Source organism: Urocitellus parryii, chromosome 5 (genome assembly GCF_045843805.1).
Source record: "Urocitellus parryii isolate mUroPar1 chromosome 5, mUroPar1.hap1, whole genome shotgun sequence".
Classification (NCBI taxonomy): Eukaryota; Metazoa; Chordata; class Mammalia; order Rodentia; family Sciuridae; genus Urocitellus; species Urocitellus parryii.
The window spans coordinates 178,276,680-178,296,186 of record NC_135535.1 but is presented as its reverse complement, the minus strand read 5'-3'; the positions used below and the strand labels follow the sequence as shown (position 1 = coordinate 178,296,186).

At 33.5% G+C, this 19,507-nt stretch overlaps 1 protein-coding gene across 1 annotated transcript in view; it reads right to left on the bottom strand.

Annotated features, from left to right (window-relative positions):
- Nucleotides 1-19,507, bottom strand: part of Tbc1d12 (TBC1 domain family member 12) — an 80,298-nt gene that overhangs the window by 16,326 nt on the left and 44,465 nt on the right. Inside the window, exons 3-6 of the mRNA XM_026381978.2 lie at nt 18,687-18,802; nt 7,923-8,005; nt 4,908-5,025; nt 2,909-3,015 (exon numbers count right to left, since the gene is read on the bottom strand). Of these exons, the coding sequence (XP_026237763.2) occupies nt 2,909-3,015; nt 4,908-5,025; nt 7,923-8,005; nt 18,687-18,802 (424 nt within the window). The remainder of the gene's footprint in view (nt 1-2,908; nt 3,016-4,907; nt 5,026-7,922; nt 8,006-18,686; nt 18,803-19,507) is intronic.

The window sequence follows — 19,507 nt, the reverse complement described above, 5'->3', positions numbered from 1 at the left end:
CCTCATTTTACAGATGAAGAAAACTAAGACTTCTAGATGTTAAGTAATTTGCCCAAGGTCACAAACCTAACATATACAGTGGAACCAAGATTTGAATCACATTTGACTGACTTTAGAGCCATTACTCTTAGCTACTGCTCTCTAGTGGTCATAAATTTCATGATTAAAGCAAATACAATAAGTAAAGCATCAAATTATTAGTCATTCCAAAGTAAACAATATTATCTTATCAAAAAATAAATCAAAATTTAGAGTCCACACCACAAATGAATAAGAAGAGAATGAATTCCCTATTCCATTTCTAAATACATAAATGTTTGGTAGAGAAGACCTAAAATTATGTTGAAAATAAATGACTTACTTATGTTACAAAACTTTATAAAGTTCAAACATAAAAAGAACTTTTTGATTACAGTGTCACAAAAGGTTAACACCTATTGAACCAACATTATAATGTACAAATTACCAAGCTTTCCCACATTCTAAAACCAAAGTTATCAAAACAAAAAAGAAAACTGCAAACAAAGCAAAACAAAACTTCAAATTACCACTAATCAAGACTTTTAAAATCTAACTGAAATTTATGACTATAATATAAAAACATTTCCTTCCAATATTTCAAGCATAGAAAGCAAATGAAACTTGTGTTTTATTTGAAGAGAACAGCTACATAATACAGAATCTAACCTTCTCTAGGGCAAGTTAAATTTTCATTTAATTTTAGTTTTAATTAAACTTTTAATTCTTCTAAGCCCATTATCTCCTACCATCCTATATACAAGACACCTATAATGATCTCTAAAAATATATAGGACACCTATAAAATAGTTTGATTTAGGTTTTTACAGCTGTCTTATATAGAGGATAACAGAACATAATGGGCTAAACTCTACTTCTTTCTAAAAGTTCTTTAAAATAACATGTTATAACAGGGAAGCTTGTGAAAATTTTTAAAATCATAAATAATCATTATATCCAAAGTTGGTATCACTTTTAAAATTAAGAAAAAGATTTAATTGTTGTTATAATTCTGTCCATTTACTTATAATGCTGATTGCTGCAATGAACGCAGAAAAGCTCCTATGCCAGTCCTGCTCACTTCTCCAGAATAAATTCTTAGAACTGGAAAAATATGTCAAAGATTATGTTCTTTGGGCAAATATTTCTAAATTATTTTCAGTCATATCCCATATATGTAATTCTTTAATCCCTTAATTTGAGGGGTAGAAAAACAATACTTAGATATTCTTTGTTTGGTACTGGGATTGAAGCACTGAGTCTACATCCCCAGCCTTTTAAACATTTTTTATTTTGAGACAAGGCTGGCTAAATTGCTGAGGCTGACCTGGAACACAATCCTCCTACCTCAGCCTCCCAAGTATCTGGGCATACAGATGTGTGCTACCATGCCTGGCTTTGATATTGTTTTCACATATACCTGTAACTTGTTTTAACATATATCTTTTATTTGGCTAGCACAATGAAAACAAATAAATTACAATACAGTCAAGCTGTGGAATATAATATAGCTACAGCACATATGAGGTAGACTTTATGTACTAACATGGGATGTTCAAGATAAATTAGTGTGAAAAAACAAGCCACAGAATAATCTTAAGGCATAAACTACTTAAAAAAAGATTTTTTAGTTGTAGGTAGACACAGTACCTTTATTTTATTTATTTAATTTTATGTGGTGCTGAAGATCGAACCCAGAGCCTCACAAGTGCTAGGCGAGCACTCTACCGCTGAGCCACAACCCCAGCCCGCATAAACTCATTTTTTTTGTGGAAAAATAAAGAAAAAAGAAAACTTTAACAATGATTACATGTAAATGCACACTTTTTATGCATATGGAGAAAAGATCTAGAAGATCAGATACCAAATTGCCTATAGTGCTTATAACAGAATTAAGAATAAGAGAGTTTGGATTAAAGACACTTAAAATGTCTGAATTTCATTACTGCTTGCATTTTGGGGCGGGGGTGATATGTACTGGGGATTGAACCCAGGGGCCCTTTACCACTGAGCTGCATCCCCAATCCTTTTTATTTTGAGACAGCGTCTTATCTAAGTTGCATAGGGCTCTTCTAAGTTGCTGAAGCGGGCCACAAATTTGTAATCCTCCTGCCTCAGCCTCCTGAGTAGCTGGGATTACAGGCATATGCCATCACACCCAAAACATGCATTTTTTCAATAAATACAAAAAGAAAAACTTCAAAAGTTACAATAATAATATATTATCTCTATTAAGAGATCTTAAATCTTTCTGTAGTGTTGTCTAGCACTAACATTTTCACTCAGACCTATTTAGCACCATTTTGTCATTTTTCTATTCAATAGCATCATAATTCTATTTAAACTTTAATTCATTAAAACTACTTTACTTTTACTACTATCTGTCAAGGTTTTTAGAAACTTAAATAAGAAAACTCCTTGAGTCTCCTTACTTTTTCTGATTTTTAAACTTCAAAAATTTAAATAAAAAAAAAACCCAAAAGGACTGATATGGATATAAGAGAAGGAAGACATTTGTAGCCTTTCTGCAGTATTTGGTTTTGAGTAAAGGGGAAGCCTTTGCACGTAGTCTATTTTCTCTGTCCTTGCATATATGTATTCATTCATTGCTATAGACTCTTAGAAGTTTTTGAAATTGACTAAATTTATAATATTTGAATGTCAAGAATATTACTGATAGATGTACACTAAAGGAAAAAATCACAATATTATTTATATAATAAGAAATGTAGTAACTTATTAAGTCATACAAAGTTTGCAAGGAATGAAGCATGCTCTTAAAATGACATTTATGGTAGTGCCTTTTTAAAAGGCCATTCTACTAATTTGCTTTATAACTCTGGAAATGACTATTTGTATGTGTGGGAATAACTGAACATAGAATACAAACCAGGAGTGATATTTAGTTCATTTCCTACAGCTAGACTCCAAACTTTCCCACGAACACTAGGGGGCAATCCCTGCCACCACAATTCTCGAACTCTTCTTGTACTACGCCTAGAATTAAAGGAGGAGAAAAAAGGAGAAAGTTACTTTTTATACCAAAAATACTAGTTGCATGATGGTTTACCTACGGCCAAGTGATCAGACAGTTTTCAAGAATACAGAGAGTTAAATATGTAACACATTCTTTTCTCTGGGTTTCATGCTTATAGACAACGAAAGCCTACAAAATATTCATTACCTCAAAGATGGACAATATTAATTTGAAGAGGGCTGCCTTTGACAGATACCCCTTAAACTAAAGATACAATAAGAATCAGAAATATATGGACAATTATAAAAACCAGGATAAGAGGGGCATAAAATGTGTGGCCAATCCAGTACCAAAAAAAAAAAAAAAAAAAAAGAAAAAAAAATCACAAAGAATCTACTATAGGTAAGGCCCTAGTTTTTGAGGGGCAGTAGTCTGCTGAAAGAGTGTAGGCTTTGCAGTCAGACCTGAGTTGAAATCTAGTATATTCACTAATTGTATAACCTTGGGCAAATCACTTAACCCTGTCTAACTTTGAGATTTCCTGTAAGATAAAAGTACTAAGAATTACATGTGATTACTTGTATAAAAACATAATATAACACTGTAGTCCTCTCACTTCTCTTCAGGGGATACATTCCAAATTCCTAGTGGATATTTGAAACCTCAGACAATAGAGAACTCAATATATACCATGTTTTTTTTTCCTAATACATACATACCTACAATAAAGCTAAACTTATAAATTAGGCACGTAAAAGATTAACAACAATAATGAAATTTTAACATTTATAAAAAAATACTGAAATAAAAATTACATTTTCTCTCTCAAAAAATCTGGTTCTTTTATCTTTTCAACTAAAGGAAGTACTTTAAGCATCTGTTTGACATGTTTGAATTACAGGCATCACTACTTTTGCACTTGAGGCCATTAATAAGTAAAAGAAGGGTTATTTGAAAATAAGCACTACAAGACCATGACAGCAGTTGTGATAACCAAAAACGCTATTAAGCGACTAATGGATAGATACTATATAAAGAATGGATATACAATGTGGATATGCTAGGGAAAGGGACAATTTACAACCAGGACAGAGTGGGATGGCACAAGATTTTATCACACTTCTCAAAATGCTGCATGATTTAAAACTTGAGAATTGTTTATTTTTGGAATTTTCCATTTAATATCTTCAGACCTTGACTGAACACAAGGTAACTGAAACTGCAGAGAGAGAAATAGATAAAGGAGGTCTACTCTATGTCTCACATTGTTAATATTCAACAAATCATCAATGTACATCCTAGACTAGGCACTGCAGAAGATATCCCCAACCCTCCAGTCCAGAGGAAAGATAAAGCATTTACAAAAATATTATCAAAAAACAAAAGGCAAAATAAGGCAGGAAGTATATTAGTCTCAAAATATGATGATGAGACATTTACTGAAGAGAAAGATTATCTATAACACATTTCCCTAATTGTGAGATAGGCATTTTAACAACACTTTAATACTTGATAAATGATCTTAAAATGAATATGTGTTTGCTTGTTCTAAAACCTGCTATTATATCAATAATGCATCTTACATTAATGGTATAATATAATGAAGAAAATTTGGTAAGTAAAGAGACTAAAAGTTTCATGAATCAACTAAAATTTTTTTAGATGAGTTGCAATGGATAGGGGAAAGATTTTGATCAGGCACAGAAAATGACCAGTAAGAGAAGTACATATTAGAAACTGAGGGATTTATAAAAGCAAAGACGTAAAGATAAACATGGAGATTTTCAGGCATTGATTGATTAGTGGTATAATTTAGCCAAAGCATAAGATACCTGATAGAAAGTAATAAAAATACAGAACTGGAAAAACAAGATGTTTGGATATGTACTTCAGGAAAAGTATGCTTACTTACATGACTTCCCAATTGGGCAGTATCTCATTGATCCAAATTACCATTGCACTTGCAATATTTTCTTCCTGTTTAAACCGTTCTTTCATTATTCTTTTTCTTTTATGTGCTTCTTTAATTTCTATATTAAAAAAGTAAGAATTATTTCAGTACAAATGAGCTAGATCAAAACCCCCTTCGTCTACCTAACTATAAAAAAGAGGTTTTCTCAAAAGAATCTTGTAATGGTAGAGAAGAGGAAAGGGAAGGTAGGAGAGGAAGAGAGAAAAAAATGGTCTTGATTTACATAATTTTAAAATAATATTCTATTCTACAAAAGTAAATGGAGGGGTCGGGTTGTGGCTAGTGGTAGAGCACTTGCCTAGCATGCATGAGGCACTGGGTTCGATCCTCAGCACCACATAAAAATAAAAAATAAAGATGTTGTGTCCACCGAAAACTAAAAAATAAATATTAAAAAATTCTCTCTCTCTAAAACAAACAAACAAAAAAACACAAATAAAATAAAGGTATTATGTTAAAAAAAAACCTAAATGGAATAAAGACCATAAAAAGCATTCCCATAATAAATTGCTATTTCACATATTTATATTTTTACTTAAGGTACAAAGTAAAATCCTTTATGTATTAACTATGTAAAAAAGAAACAACTATGAGCAACTAACCAATACTCATTTTTCACAGAGGGGCTTATGAATCTCTTAATAATAAACAACATGACATTAAAAATCATTTTGCCAAGTTCAAGAATAAAACTTTTAAAAGGGCTAGAGCAGCTGGGTGTGGTGGCACATGCCTATAATCCTAGCGACTTCAAAGGCTGAGGAGGAGGATCACAAGTTCCAGGTCAGCCTTGGCAACTTAGTGAGACCCAGTCTCCAAAAAAAAAAAAAAAGAAAGAAAGAAAAAGAAAAAAAAAAAAAAAGCAGTGGTGGTAGAACAACCCTGGGTTCACCCCAGTTTAAAAAAAAAAAAAAAGATAACAGTATCCAAGGGGTTGTCAGTATTTGCCTTCAGACCAGTTCAACCCTTCTGATTCTTAAAATTCTCTATATAATTCCATCACTTATGCTACAAACTCAACAAATTCTAATAAAAATTAATTAATTAAAAAAATTAAAAAGAGCTGGAAAAATAATTTTGGTAGCACAATTAGTATATGAGCCCTTTTTGATATGATGTTTCACATTACTAATTAGATTGAAATAAAAAATTTCCCCCCACAAACTTATATTTGCAGAAAATAACATGTCTAGAAATCAGAGGTCAATTTCAGAAAAATAAATGAAGAGAGAAATAAATCATAAATCATATATACAAAGTTGTATATAATTTTAGAACCAGTGACGACTTTAGAGATCAGCTAGCCAAACTATTTTCAACCTATTTCATATATGCCTCAGAAACTATCTTGAGGGGCAGGCAGGAGGATATGAAAGTAGCTCCACTTTCTTACGTTTGTTTAATGTATTTAGATTTTATATGTAAAATATTCCACTGCTTTAAAAAAAAAATGTTGGTCTGGGGATGCAGTTCAGTAGCATAGTGCTTTTTTAGCATGCATGAGGTCTCAGATTCCATCCCAGTACTATAAAAAAAGTATTAAAGGGAGGCTTGAAAAATCTGATCTAGTCAACCTCCTCCCATATTCTACAGATTAGGAAACTAACATTAGGCCTCTTTAGAGTATCAAAGTCACATTAAGATCAAATAAGATGAAAGTTGTGGCCTTTTGATTTCACAATTTAATATTATTTATATCATATTTTTAAGGATCATTGAATTATCTATAACTATCTTAAATATTAATCAAATAGTAAAGTAAATGTTAGAAGCCAGTAAAATCTCACTGGGTATGTTAGAAATAGTTCAAATTCTGTATAGTAACATAAACTTAGTTAATGTTTAATTTTTTTTTTTTTTTTTTTTTGGTGAGGAGGGGACTAGGGATTGAACCCAGAGGCACTTTATCACTGAGTCACAGCTCTTTTTATTCTGAGACAAGGTCTTGCTAAGTGGCTTAGAGCCTTGCTAAGTTGCTGAGGCTGACCTCGAATTTATGATCCTTCTGCTTCAGTCTCCTAAATCACCAGGATTACAAGCATGCGCCACCTTGTCCAGCTCTGTGCAGGCATTTTATAAAGATATAACTGGCCTTATATATATACTGTTTAACAATAAATAAGCAACTTAATTTCCAAAATATAACAAAACCAGAACTGTATACTATTGTAATATCCCATTTATGTAAGTTAAAGGAAAAAAATCAGTTGTTAATAGTTCTAAAAAAATATATTAGCTGTATAATATTTTCTTTCTTTTTTTTAAGAGAGAATTTTAATATATATTTTTTAGTTTTCGGCAGACACAACATCTTTGTTTGTATGTGGTGCTGAGGATCGAACCTGGGCCGCATGCATGCCAGGCGAGCGCGCTACTGCTTGAGCCACATCCCCAGCCCAATATTTTCTTAAAATACATATTTATCCTGAACTAACAATGGTCAGTATATAAATATTGTTAAGGTATTCTTATATTACTTTTTTGGACTGGAGAAGAAAATTAAAAAAGAAATGTCAGTTTATATTCATGAAATAACAAAATTTAAGACTGGAGAGACTATAAGTCACAAAAGTAGATTATATTCTCAAAGCCACTTAAGAAGTTATCTTTAAATATTAAAAACTACTAAATATCAAAAATCTAAACATTGTAAAAAACAACATGTATGAGTAAATTCATGAATATGTTCATTTATAAATTGAGACAGTAGGAGTCCAAGTTTTATGACAATAATTTCAAGATATAGACAGTTATCTTTCTCCTCTTGTTAGTTTTGTAAGTTCTTGCACAAAAATGATGCACTTACTCCTCTTTAAAAACAAACTTAATTATAAAAGTAGTAGAGAAAAAGAATTCAGTATCACCTTGAAGACAGAATTTATAAATTTCACTATCTTCCTATCAAAATTAACTTATTAAAATCAGAAAATTAACTATACCACTTAAATTTTATACCTCGTTTTTTAGCCTCAGCCACCATCTCATCATATTCTTGTCGATGACGTAAAGCTTCTTCCACAGATTTAGCAGGAAGATTTCTGGGGGGAAAAAATTACTTGAATCAAGCCAATTTTTCATTTTTTATTTCTGTGGTGCTGGGATCAAATCCAGGGCTTCACAGCTAGGCAAGCACCTCCAGCCCAAGTCAATACCCCTCCTATCACCATTATTACTAAGGATTAAACCCAGGAGCACTGTACCACTGGGCTACATTCGTAGACCTTTTTATTTTGAGACAGTCTCACTAAGTTGCCCAGGCTGGCCTCAAACTTGCAATCTCCTGCTTCAGCCTAGGATTGCAGCCAGGTGTTACCATACCTAGCCCATGACAATTTTTAAAAAGATTAACTTTTTATTTACTTTTCAGAGCCAGATATAAAGAATTTCTAACTTAACTTTCACATTTCATACATTTAGAAAGTGAAAGGATATTAAAGAAGAATAAGTCATGGCATTTGTAGGTAAATGGATGGAGCTGGACAATATCATGATAAATGAAATAAGCCACTCCCCCAAAACCAAAGGCTGAATGTTTTCTCTGATAAGTGGATGCTGATCCATAATGGGGGGTGGGGTGGAGGCTAGGGAAAAGTGAAAGAACTTTGGATTGGGTGGAGGGGAGGGGGTGTGGGAGTGAGAAGGATGGTGGAATGAAACGGATATTATTACCCTATATACGTGTATGATTGCATGGCCGGTGTGGCTCTGCATCATGTACAGCCAGAGGAATGAGAAGTTGTGCTTCATTTGTGTATAATGTGTCAAAATACATTCTGCTGTCATGTATAACTAATTAGAACAAATTTTAAAAAAGCAAAAAAAAAAAAAAAAAAAGAAACAAAAAGAAAGTGAAAAACTAAAAAGAACTCTGTATTTTAGAACAGAGCCAGAATCTAGGTTCCTAATATTTATAGTGTATATATTTCATGTATCTAAAAATATTTATATATTTAAACATTTTAGACCTCAGCCAATACTTAAACCCACTTGCTAGAGTTTCATTTTTTAGTCAACTTTTTGAAGTATAATTTACATATTATAAAATGAATAAATACTTTAAGAGTAATTTGATGTGTTTTGACAAATGTATTTATTCATGTAATCAACACCCCAGTCAGGATATAGAACCATCCCATCATACTATAAGTTTCCTTACAGCCCCTTTGGGTCCAATGCTTACCCACACCCCATTTTACAAAAATCATATCTCTAATTTCTATTACTTGTTGTTGCCTTTATTAGAATTTCACTTAAGCCAGGTGTACTGATGCATACCTGTAATTCCAGATATGTGAGAGGCTAAAGCAGGAGGATCGTAAGTTTGAGGCCATCCTGAGCAACTTAGTGAGACCCTGTCTTAAAATTAAGAAAAAAAAAAGAAGCGGGGGAGGGAATGTGGCTTAGTGGTAAAAGCAACCCTGGGTTCATTCCCCAGTACCAATTTTTAAAATTTAAACTCTTTTGTGTTTAATTTCTTTTGTCCAGCCCCCACCCTTTTAAAAAAATATTTAGTTTTAGATGGACACAATATCTTTATTTTTATGTGGTGTTGAGAATCGAACCCAGTGCCTCGTGCATGCCAGGCAAGTGCTCTACCACTTGAGCCACATCCCCAGCTCAGCCCCTTTTTGAAATTCATCCATGATGTATTAGTAAAGTATTTCTTTTAACTGCTGAAAAATATTTCATTTATCCATATGGAAGGACATTTGAGTTGTTTCCAATTTGGGGCCATTATGATTACCACTACACACAGTAATGTCAAATCTTTGTGTGGGTATTTGCTTTCATTTCTCTAGAATAAATATCTGAGAATAGAATTCTTGGATCATATGGTTAAGTACAGGCATACCTTTCTAACAAACTGCTAAACCTCTTTCAATTTATTAGAGGTTTAAGATGACATTCTCCCTAAAATTGTGATAATTAATCATTCATATATATATATTACCAAATCAAATCACTGATTTAGATATATGAAAATGTAAAAAGAAATACATTTGTATATCACCATTTACCAAATGTATCATAGTAATGTCCAATTTTAGGAATCCTTTTTTCTTTTCAACAAGCTAAGGTGAGGAAAAGCATGACAAATTTTTCCAATTTTACATTCTACCTTTTCCTCTCAAGTTAGTCAGATATTCAGGTATGTTTTAGCAAGAATGAATAAAGCTTAAGAATTCTGCTTCAAGTCATAATAGAATAAGAGCAACTAAATTTACCCCATAGTTTCAAATAATTTTAAAAATGGCCAGGTCTGAAGGTGTATACCTATAATCCTAGCAACTTGGGAGGCTGAGGCAGGAGGATTACAAGTTCCAGCCCAGCTCAGCAACTTAGGCCCTATTAGTGAGTCTTGTCTCAAAATTTAAAAAAAAAAAAATACAAAGGGCTAGGGATATAGCCCGGTGTTAAAAAATTCCTGGGGTTCAATTCCCAGTTTAAAAAAAAAATTAAAAAGGACAAAATATATTAAACAACAGGTTTCAGACAATGGATAACAGGTAACACAAGACAATGACTCTACAATTCCTGATCTTACTGCCTGAAGTTTCTAGGTCTCATATTGGCAGAGGAGAATTAAAAACAGGTCCCATGAGGCTTCCTGAGTTGAGGCAGCAATTCGGAAGTCCAAAATAGCTAGAAATTTCAGATCAGAAAACCAGAAAGAAGGGAGCTGCAGAAAAGTTCTCCTAAGTCTTTTGGTGTGTGTGTGTGTGTGTGTGTGTGTGTGTGTGTGTGAGAGAGAGAGAGAGAGAGAGAGAGAGAGAGAGAGAGAGAGAGAGAGGGAGAGAGAGAGAGGAGAGAGAGAGAGAGAGAGAGAGAGAGAGAGAGAGAGAGAGAGAGAGAGAGAGAGAGAGAGAGAGAGATATTAAACTATGGCCAGGAAAAGAACCTCCAGAGAGGAATAGCTTGAATATTTTCAAAGATCACATGGGACTAGTCAGAATGTAAAGCCCTACTAAAAGAGTATCAGATAGTGTCCTTAGAAAGGCATTGCCTTAGGTAATTAGGACAATTAGTTATTAGTACAATTAGTAATTAGGACAAATTTGTCCCAGACTAAAGGCTTTTCTAGAAACACTCTAACAAAGATTAGCTTAAAAGGATCAAGCCAATTCCAAATAACTACATACCAGACTAAAGCCAAAAGATATACCTTTAGAAGAATACAAAAAGTATAGCATCCAGCCATGTAAATCACAATTTTTCATCCAATAAGCATTACCAGAGATGTGAAGAAACAGATAAATACAATCAACAGCAACTATCCTATCATATAATGGATGACAGGATTATAACACAAGCATGATGAAATACCTGTTATATACTATACACACATGCATACTTACAAGATAAAATAAATCATGAGTATGATGAGACCTCAGAACCTAAATAAAACTTTTCCTTATCTTTTTTATTTTATTTTTTGCAGTGCTAGGGATCAAATCCAGGGTCTCATACAAGCTAGGCAAGCACTCAACCATTGAGATTTGCCCCCCAAACACTAAGCTAAACAATTTCTAAAATAAAAACACACAAAGTAAGACTCTCAGCAAATTACACACTGAAGAAAGAAATGGATGAACTTGAAGACATACTAACTTAAAAACTAGATAAAATGAAATACATAAAATACAAAAAGAGGGAAAGAAAGCCTAAATTAATTGGAAGATGTGGAACAACATCAAGCAGCATAACAAGCTTAATTGCCATCTCATAAGAAAGGAGGGAGAAAGCAAAACAAACAAAAAAATTGAAGAAATAAAGGCTAAAAATTTCTGAAATTGACAGAAGACTATAAATATAAAGATACATTAAGCTTAACAAACCCCAAACAAAAAAATGAAAACCACACCAAAGCATATGATAATCAAATTGAGGGGAAAAACAGAAAAATGAGAAATAGAAAAATTATTAAAAGCACTCAAAAAGAAGAAGAATTCACTGTTAAGAGACTATCACTACAAGAAATGTTTAAAAGAAGGAAGAAGAAAAATGACACCACAGGAAATATAGGGTAGTAAAGAGAGCACAGATGGCCCAAGGTATTACCTGGCAATAGAAATTAGCAAAATACTAGTTCTGCCTATTCCTAATCAACCACTTATAAGAAGCAAGGCACCAATAGCAGTGGCACACATCTGTAATTCCAATGGCTCAGAAGGCTAAAGTAGAAGGAACTCAAGTTTGAGGCCAGCCTCAACAACTTAGTGAGGACCTAAGCAACTTAATGAGACCCTGTCTTAAAAATAGAAAGGGCTAGGGATGTAGCTCAGTGGTAAAGCACCTCTGGATTTAATCCCTAGATCCCTAGTACTCTCTCTCCAAGCTAAAAAAAAAAAAAAAAAATAGAGAGAGGGCTGGAGTCAGCAGCAGAGCGCTTGCCTAGCAAATAAAATGAAGACATTTTGTCCATCTATAACTACAAAAAAAATTTTAAAGAGAGAGAGAGAGAGAGAGAAAGAAAGAGAGAGAGAGAGAGAGAGAGAGAGAGAGAGAGAGAGAGAGAGAGAGAGAGAGAAAAGCAGGAGCCAGGTGACTGCATATATGATACTTAACAAACATTTTTTGAAAACTAACAAATATAATGAGATTGACAACTAACAAATATAATGGTTGCCCTTGATATTGCTAGAGAAGATGAAAAAATGAAAGAATTAACTCAGGAATTCAAATTCCCAGCTAAAGTACCCACCACTTAAATGACTGAAAGCATCTTTGTATGCTCTGAAGAAGAGCCTTACTTTCCTTGACAGGCTGAGACTGCTGAAAATCAGTTTATTCATGCAATCAGTTTCAGAATCTCATCCTGTAATTGGCTGAACTTCAACAAAGTTGAAGTCCTAACTTCAAAGGTATTTCTTATTAAAGTGAGGGTACTGTTTGGGAAGGAATGGGATCATGAAAGTTGGAACGGAGATGTGTAGGAAAAGCTTGATAAAGCTGGGGACACTACACCTCTAAATTCTGATGAGTAGAAGACACTTCTACACCATGGTAGGAAGGAATTGATCTCTGCACTGACTGAGCAAACAGTAACAACCTTCCTGGAGGCAGCAGACCTCCTCAGGACCCAAACTTGAACTCTTTTTGCTTCTAGACCTAAAAGTAGACTTGAACCAGAAGGCTGCTTAAGGTAAAGTACCAAGTGAGAACCATGAGGAGGTACATTACATGCCCCAAAAACTATCTAAATTTTCTAATTTATACAGACAGAATGTGGGGAACACATATGAACATGAATATTAATAAAAGATACTAATAGATTGTGAGAATATGGGATAATGGTAGAAACAAGGACTAATGTTGAATAAAGCTGGATTAACAAATTTATTTATAAGGACTAAGGACAGATTCTGAGTTTAATGCTGCTGCTTAGGAATTTAAAAAGAGCTCTAACAGTTGTTTAGTTGCTTGGCTAAAATATGAACCAAAAGACAGCCCACAATGAGTTGAAAATGCCAGCTTTGATTTTTTTTTCTTTTGAGAGAGAGAGAGAGAGAGAGAGAATTTTTTGAGAGAGAGAGAATTTTAAAAAAATATTTTTTAGTTTTCGGCGGACACAACATCTTTGTTTGTATGTGGTGCTGAGGATCGAACCTGGGCCGCACTCATGCCAGGCGAGCACGCTACCGCTTGAGCCACATCCCCAGCCCAAGAATTTTTTTTAATATTTATTTTTTAATTTTCAGTGGACACAACATCTTTATTTTTTTATTTTTATGTGGTGCTGAGGATGGAACCCAGTGCCCCGTGTATGCCAGGCGAGTGCTTTACTGCTTGAGCCACATCCCCAGCCCCAGCTTTGATTTATTGTACAGGAAGAAATCCAAAGATTTACAGATATTGGAATGTTAGAGTGGGGTTTCTCATTTAAAATCTACTCACTGGGGTTAAGAACTGTTCAGGAAATTGAACTTTTCAGGTAGTTCTACATTGGATTTTTTCATTTGGGTTTCTTTTTTTCTTTTTCTTTTTTTTGGAAATTAATGTTTAAAATACCTACATACAACTCTTAAAATAGCACACAAACACTAACTGGCTTATTAGTTAACCTAAGTAGTGGTGTCACCTTCTTCAATCATCATTTTTGCAAAAAACTTATTGTACAGTAGGTGTTCAATGATTATGATCCAAAGTTGAATGGACCATATAGCAAATATCCTATCAGTCTTTGACAGTTTGAGAAAGAGAAGTAGTAGTATACTCTAAGTAACTTTATGCTATACAATGAATAAAGCAGAAAAACACATATACACATAGAAGGCTTTGGGCTAACTCACTAATTTAGTGTTCATCTATCTGGAAAAGTATTTTAAAATAGGATTTTTCAGTCTTAAAAATCAAAGGATGAATGAATATAATCCATCAAAAAAGATTACGTACCTCACTCAGCATTCTTAGGAACTACAAGAAAAAGACACAGCTTAAATATGATTCTTACCTAGTAACCATAATGAATAACTAAGATATCATTTGTTAAATACATGGTATAATCATTTGCTGCTATGATCACTTTTCAAAGGTATCATATAAAAATCTATACTTTTGGTCACTTTTTTTACTTGTATCTTCAGGAGTTCTACTATTTTGTTTGGCACTGGTGTGTAAAGTAATTCAGTAAAAAAGCTAGAAGAGGGGTGGGGATGTAGCTCAGTTGGTAGAGTGCTTGCCTCACATGCATGAGGCCTTTTTTTTAAAAAAAGAAACAACATTATTTTTTAGTTGTAATTGGACACAATACCTTTATTTTGTTTACTTTTATGACATGCCGAGGATTCCATCCCCAGAACCACACACACACACACACACACACACACACACACACACACGCAGCAGCAGCAGCTAGAAGAAAGAAGAAAAGAGCTTTACCTACTTTTTTTAAAAAAAAATGTTCTATAAGCATCAGTAATTCAAGAAACAGAAGAGGGGACTGGGGATGTGGCTCAAGCAGTAGCGCGCTTGCCTGGCATGCGCATCCCGGTTCGATCCTCAGCACCACATACAAACAACATACAAACAAAGATGTTGTGTCCGCCGAAAACTAAGAAATAAATATTGAAATTCTCTCTCTCTCTCTCCCTCCCTCCCTCTCTAAAAAAAAAAAAAAAGAAACAGAAGAGACACAAGGCAACACAATCAGTTCATTTGGATAGTTTTCTTTTTCTTCAAGGCTATCTTTTTTTTTTTTTTAAGAGAGAGAGAATTTAATATTTATTTTTTTTTTAGTTTTCTGCGGACACAACATCTTTGTTTGTATGTGGTGCTGAGATCAAACCTGGGCTACCGCTTGAGCCACATCCCCAGCCCAAGGCTACCTTTTTTAAAAAAAAAAATTATTTTTTAGTTGTAGTTGGACACAATACCTTTATTTTTATGAGATGCTGAGGATCAAACCCAGGGCCTCGCACATGCTAGGCAAGTGCTCTGCCACTGAGCCACAACCCCAGCCTCTCTTCAAGGCTAGCTTGATTTTGAAGGAGACTGGAATGGAAACAGGCAGAGGAAAAATAAAATTAACAAAAGAATAAAATTACAGAAATTCCCATATTTGAAATCCTCTAAATGAGACTTCAGATGATTAAAAGCTATAATTTTTCCATCTGTAATGAAAAGTTTCAACTACAAAAGCTTGTAAAGTTCAAGTTTCCAGAATACATTGAAATTAGAGACCAAGAAAAGAAAAAGTAGAACCATCACAAACTTCCTTTGCAGGGAAACTCCTCATCTTTATATTATCACTGTGGCCTATGGAAAAATAAGCTTGCAATATCAATTGCCCGCTGAGGAAGAACTTCTCTTTTTGCATGTGTCTGAAAGATGACTTCATAGCTGAAACAGTGGCATTACCACATGCCCAAAAAGCAAGAAAGCTATCTTGAACCCACCTGTACTCACAAACAGAAGAAACCTAAAAGTTACAGAGATCTGTGCTCCAAACTTCCCAGTCTTTGACTGGACAGATGTTAGCTGGCCCAATCTACTAGGAAGGTATTCTGGAAAAGATAAATTGGGAGTTTATTCAGGTTGTACCTATCTATTCCTGTCTGGTTTTATACTCAATAAAATTGAAGTTTTCCTTCTTTTCTCTCTCTCTTTTTGGTGCTGGGGCTTTGTGCATAGAAGGCAAGCCCTCTACCAACTGAGCTATATCCCAGCCCATTTTCCTTCTTTTCTCTGAATCTACTTTTCAACTGGTTATACTAGAAGGAGGGATAAATAATTAAGCACCCTCATATTCCAACATCATGTAAAGGTTCTGTTTGTTAGCTTTAGTTATATAAATGTGAGTCACATAAATCACTCCCTGCCAAAAGACCTTTCAAATTTAAAAAGATAAACAAAATTATAAATCACAGCATCTTAGATTTGAGAGAAATAGAGATCAATTTAATTCACAGATGGGCAAGCACACAGAAACAGAAAAAAGCTACATTATTTATTATCATTAATAAATTAATTTTATATAGTTCAATAGCAGAGTCAAAAAGGGAAGTGCTTTTTAAGCTGCTTATACCTTTTTGGTACACTGAGATCTTTTCATAAGGTTATGTGTCTTGTATATTAACTTGAAGTCAATTTCATAGAACATTACTTCTAGGAACTGTGTGTACAAATCATAAGAAAAGTTTAAAGAAGTAGAAATCATTGAAGATTTAACAAGTCAACAAAGACAATATAAAAGATAAGCCTTAACCCTTAAAGTACTGGGTAGGTTTGAAATAGAAATAAGATAATGGCTTTCCAAGTGAGCATAATAACATGAACAAAAGCATGATGGCAAGAAATAAAACAGAGGTGTGATATAGAATAGAGTATGGTGTAAAGAAACATTGTTTAGAACAGAACTTTGTAGGGTATTTTCATAAATGCCCTCTGGTAAGAAATTATCATTCTTGGTAAAAAAGCATAAAACATTCTGGATGAATTTTAATAAGCTTAGAAAAACTCTTCTGGGAACTTAATTTATCTACCTACTCAGCTGACAGTCAAGAGTCTAAAGAGCTTTAACCAAATATTCTTTTCTTGCTTTCTCTAACCATTCTTGCTTTTCTATAAATGTCTCCATCAAGAATGGAATCTTTGAACTGGCCTGCTTCATTTTCATACCTCACAGTAAGTCTGAAATAAAACTTTCACATGTTCTCATGACAAAATATCTTAAAAGCTTTTTCTTAACAATTGAAAAATATAATTATCAAATCAAAGAGTTGTATCAAAGTCACAATTTTTTAGTCAGAAGGAATATAACCAAAATAAAAACAAGAAAGGCTAAGAATGTTCACAATGGAAAGAAAAAAATCTAATAAAAAAAAATAATACACCCTGAAAGCCCAAGGAAGGTGAAAGGAGTTAAGAAACAAATGGTTTGCTTTAGGGAGGTTATATTTTGATTCAAAATAAATCTGACAATATTTTGAAGAACAGCAGCACTGTAGAAAATACAAAGAAGTTCAGAGCTGAGAAGAAAAGAATTTAAGATGTTTTTCTGGGTATTAAAATTAGATTCTTAGGCTGGGGCTGTGGCTCAAAGGCAGAGTGCTTGCCTAGCATGTGTGAGGCACTGGATTCAATCCTCAGCACCATATAAAGTAAAACAAAGCATAATAACATGAACAAAAGACATTGTGTCCACCTATAACTAAGAAAATTTTAAAAATTAGATTCTTACTGGGGATTAAACTCAAGGTCTTGTGTAAACACACATTCCCATCACTGAATTATACTTCCAGCCCCTCAAAATATATTCTTCTTTTCCCCCAAAGAATATTAATATTTATTTGACAATAGCAGAACACTGCAATGGCAATAGCAAAGCCATACTGGTACTGCATGTGTCATAGTGAACTCTGGGTACACTCAAAGAAGTTGAGACAAGGGGAAGTTTTTAAGGACAAAAATGAGGAGAATCACATTAGCTATTTTGAAACAATAATCTTTGAGGTTGAACAGAAGCTGCTGAGCAAAAGTCATTGTAGAAGTATTCTCTTTTTTTAAATACATGACAGTAGAATGCACTTAAAATACATTCTTAATCATATATCAATTGGTTGACATTCAGTAGTCACATGGTATAAAGGGCAAGGACAAATACATCTTAAGTACATACTAAATGACATGAAAAAAAAAAGATATTTTCCCCATGATATTAAGAAGCAGAATGCTGAAACAGAGACATAAAGAGCCACATTTTGTTTTTGAATTTGTTTTTGTGATGGGGTCTTGATATGTTGCTCAGACTGGTTTTATTTCCACTGAGCCACACCCCAACCCTTTTTATTTTTCATTTTGAGACAGAGTCTTGCTAAATTGCTAAGGATGGCTTTGACCTTATAATCTTCCTGCCTCAGCCTCCCAAGTTGCTGGGATTACAGGCATGCTCCACTGTTTCCAGCATGCAGACTGATTTTGAACTTGTGAGTTCAAGTGATCTTCCCACCTCAGCCTCCCAAGTAGCTAGGACCATAGGCACCATATCTGGCAAGAGCCAAGATTTTGTTTTATATATTGACTTACAGAGATTTCTAGAATATATGCCTAAGAATTGAATATCATCAATATGTTCTCTCCTATTAGGATACATGACTGGGATTTAAATTTTTTTAAAAATTGTTTTCTCTGATTTATTGATATCTTTTATGTGAAACAGTGAACAAAATTAAATCTAAGTTTAAAACATAATAGTGGTCTCGATGATCACTAAATACTTACGATGGTCGATCCTCAAGAATCAAGGCAGTGGTAGAAAGTGGCTCAAATTCAAAATTCTTTCGTCTTGAAGACTGAGGTGGTGGTTTACAGGTCCTCCCTGTTCGTGCTTCATACTCCTATGGTACATGAGATATAGTTTATGTAGAGATTTTCTCGACTTTCAGTTCATATTATTAAATCTGTATCATTAAAGATATTATAATAAAAATATATATGTCACAGATTAATTTTGTAAAAATATCAGGAAGCTAAAAAATAAGTCATATTTTTCCTGAAGCAACCTAAATTATGAATTTATTTTACATACAAAGTATCAAAGTGTGTAAGGAGAAGAAAAGATAGAAATAAACTCAATTAGGAAAATATTTAAGGACATGCTTTTTATTATCTTCTATGGTATCAAATATCCAAGTCCAGCTTTCAATAATCTGTAAGCAAATAAATCTATTTTCTAAAGCTTTAGTCAGATCAACCATGGGAAAGTTGAGATAGAATACAGACAATTCTGCTGTAGTATTTTGAAAAACTTTCTTCAGGATAACACTGAACCTCAAATCAAATGGTGGTTTTGGATTTTAACCCTCTGTGCACCTAACTACTATGAATATACTACTTACTCCATATTTTACACTTTACCACACATTTTATCCAAAAATATGGCCCAAAACTCTGTCAAACAATTAACTAAAACTAAGAAACTTTCTATAATGTTTCTCTAACTCACTGAAACTGATAATCCCATTAAAGAAATAAATTAACATAATATGCTCTTTTTTATTTTTATTTTCTTTAGTGGTACTGGGTATTAAACTCATGGGTGC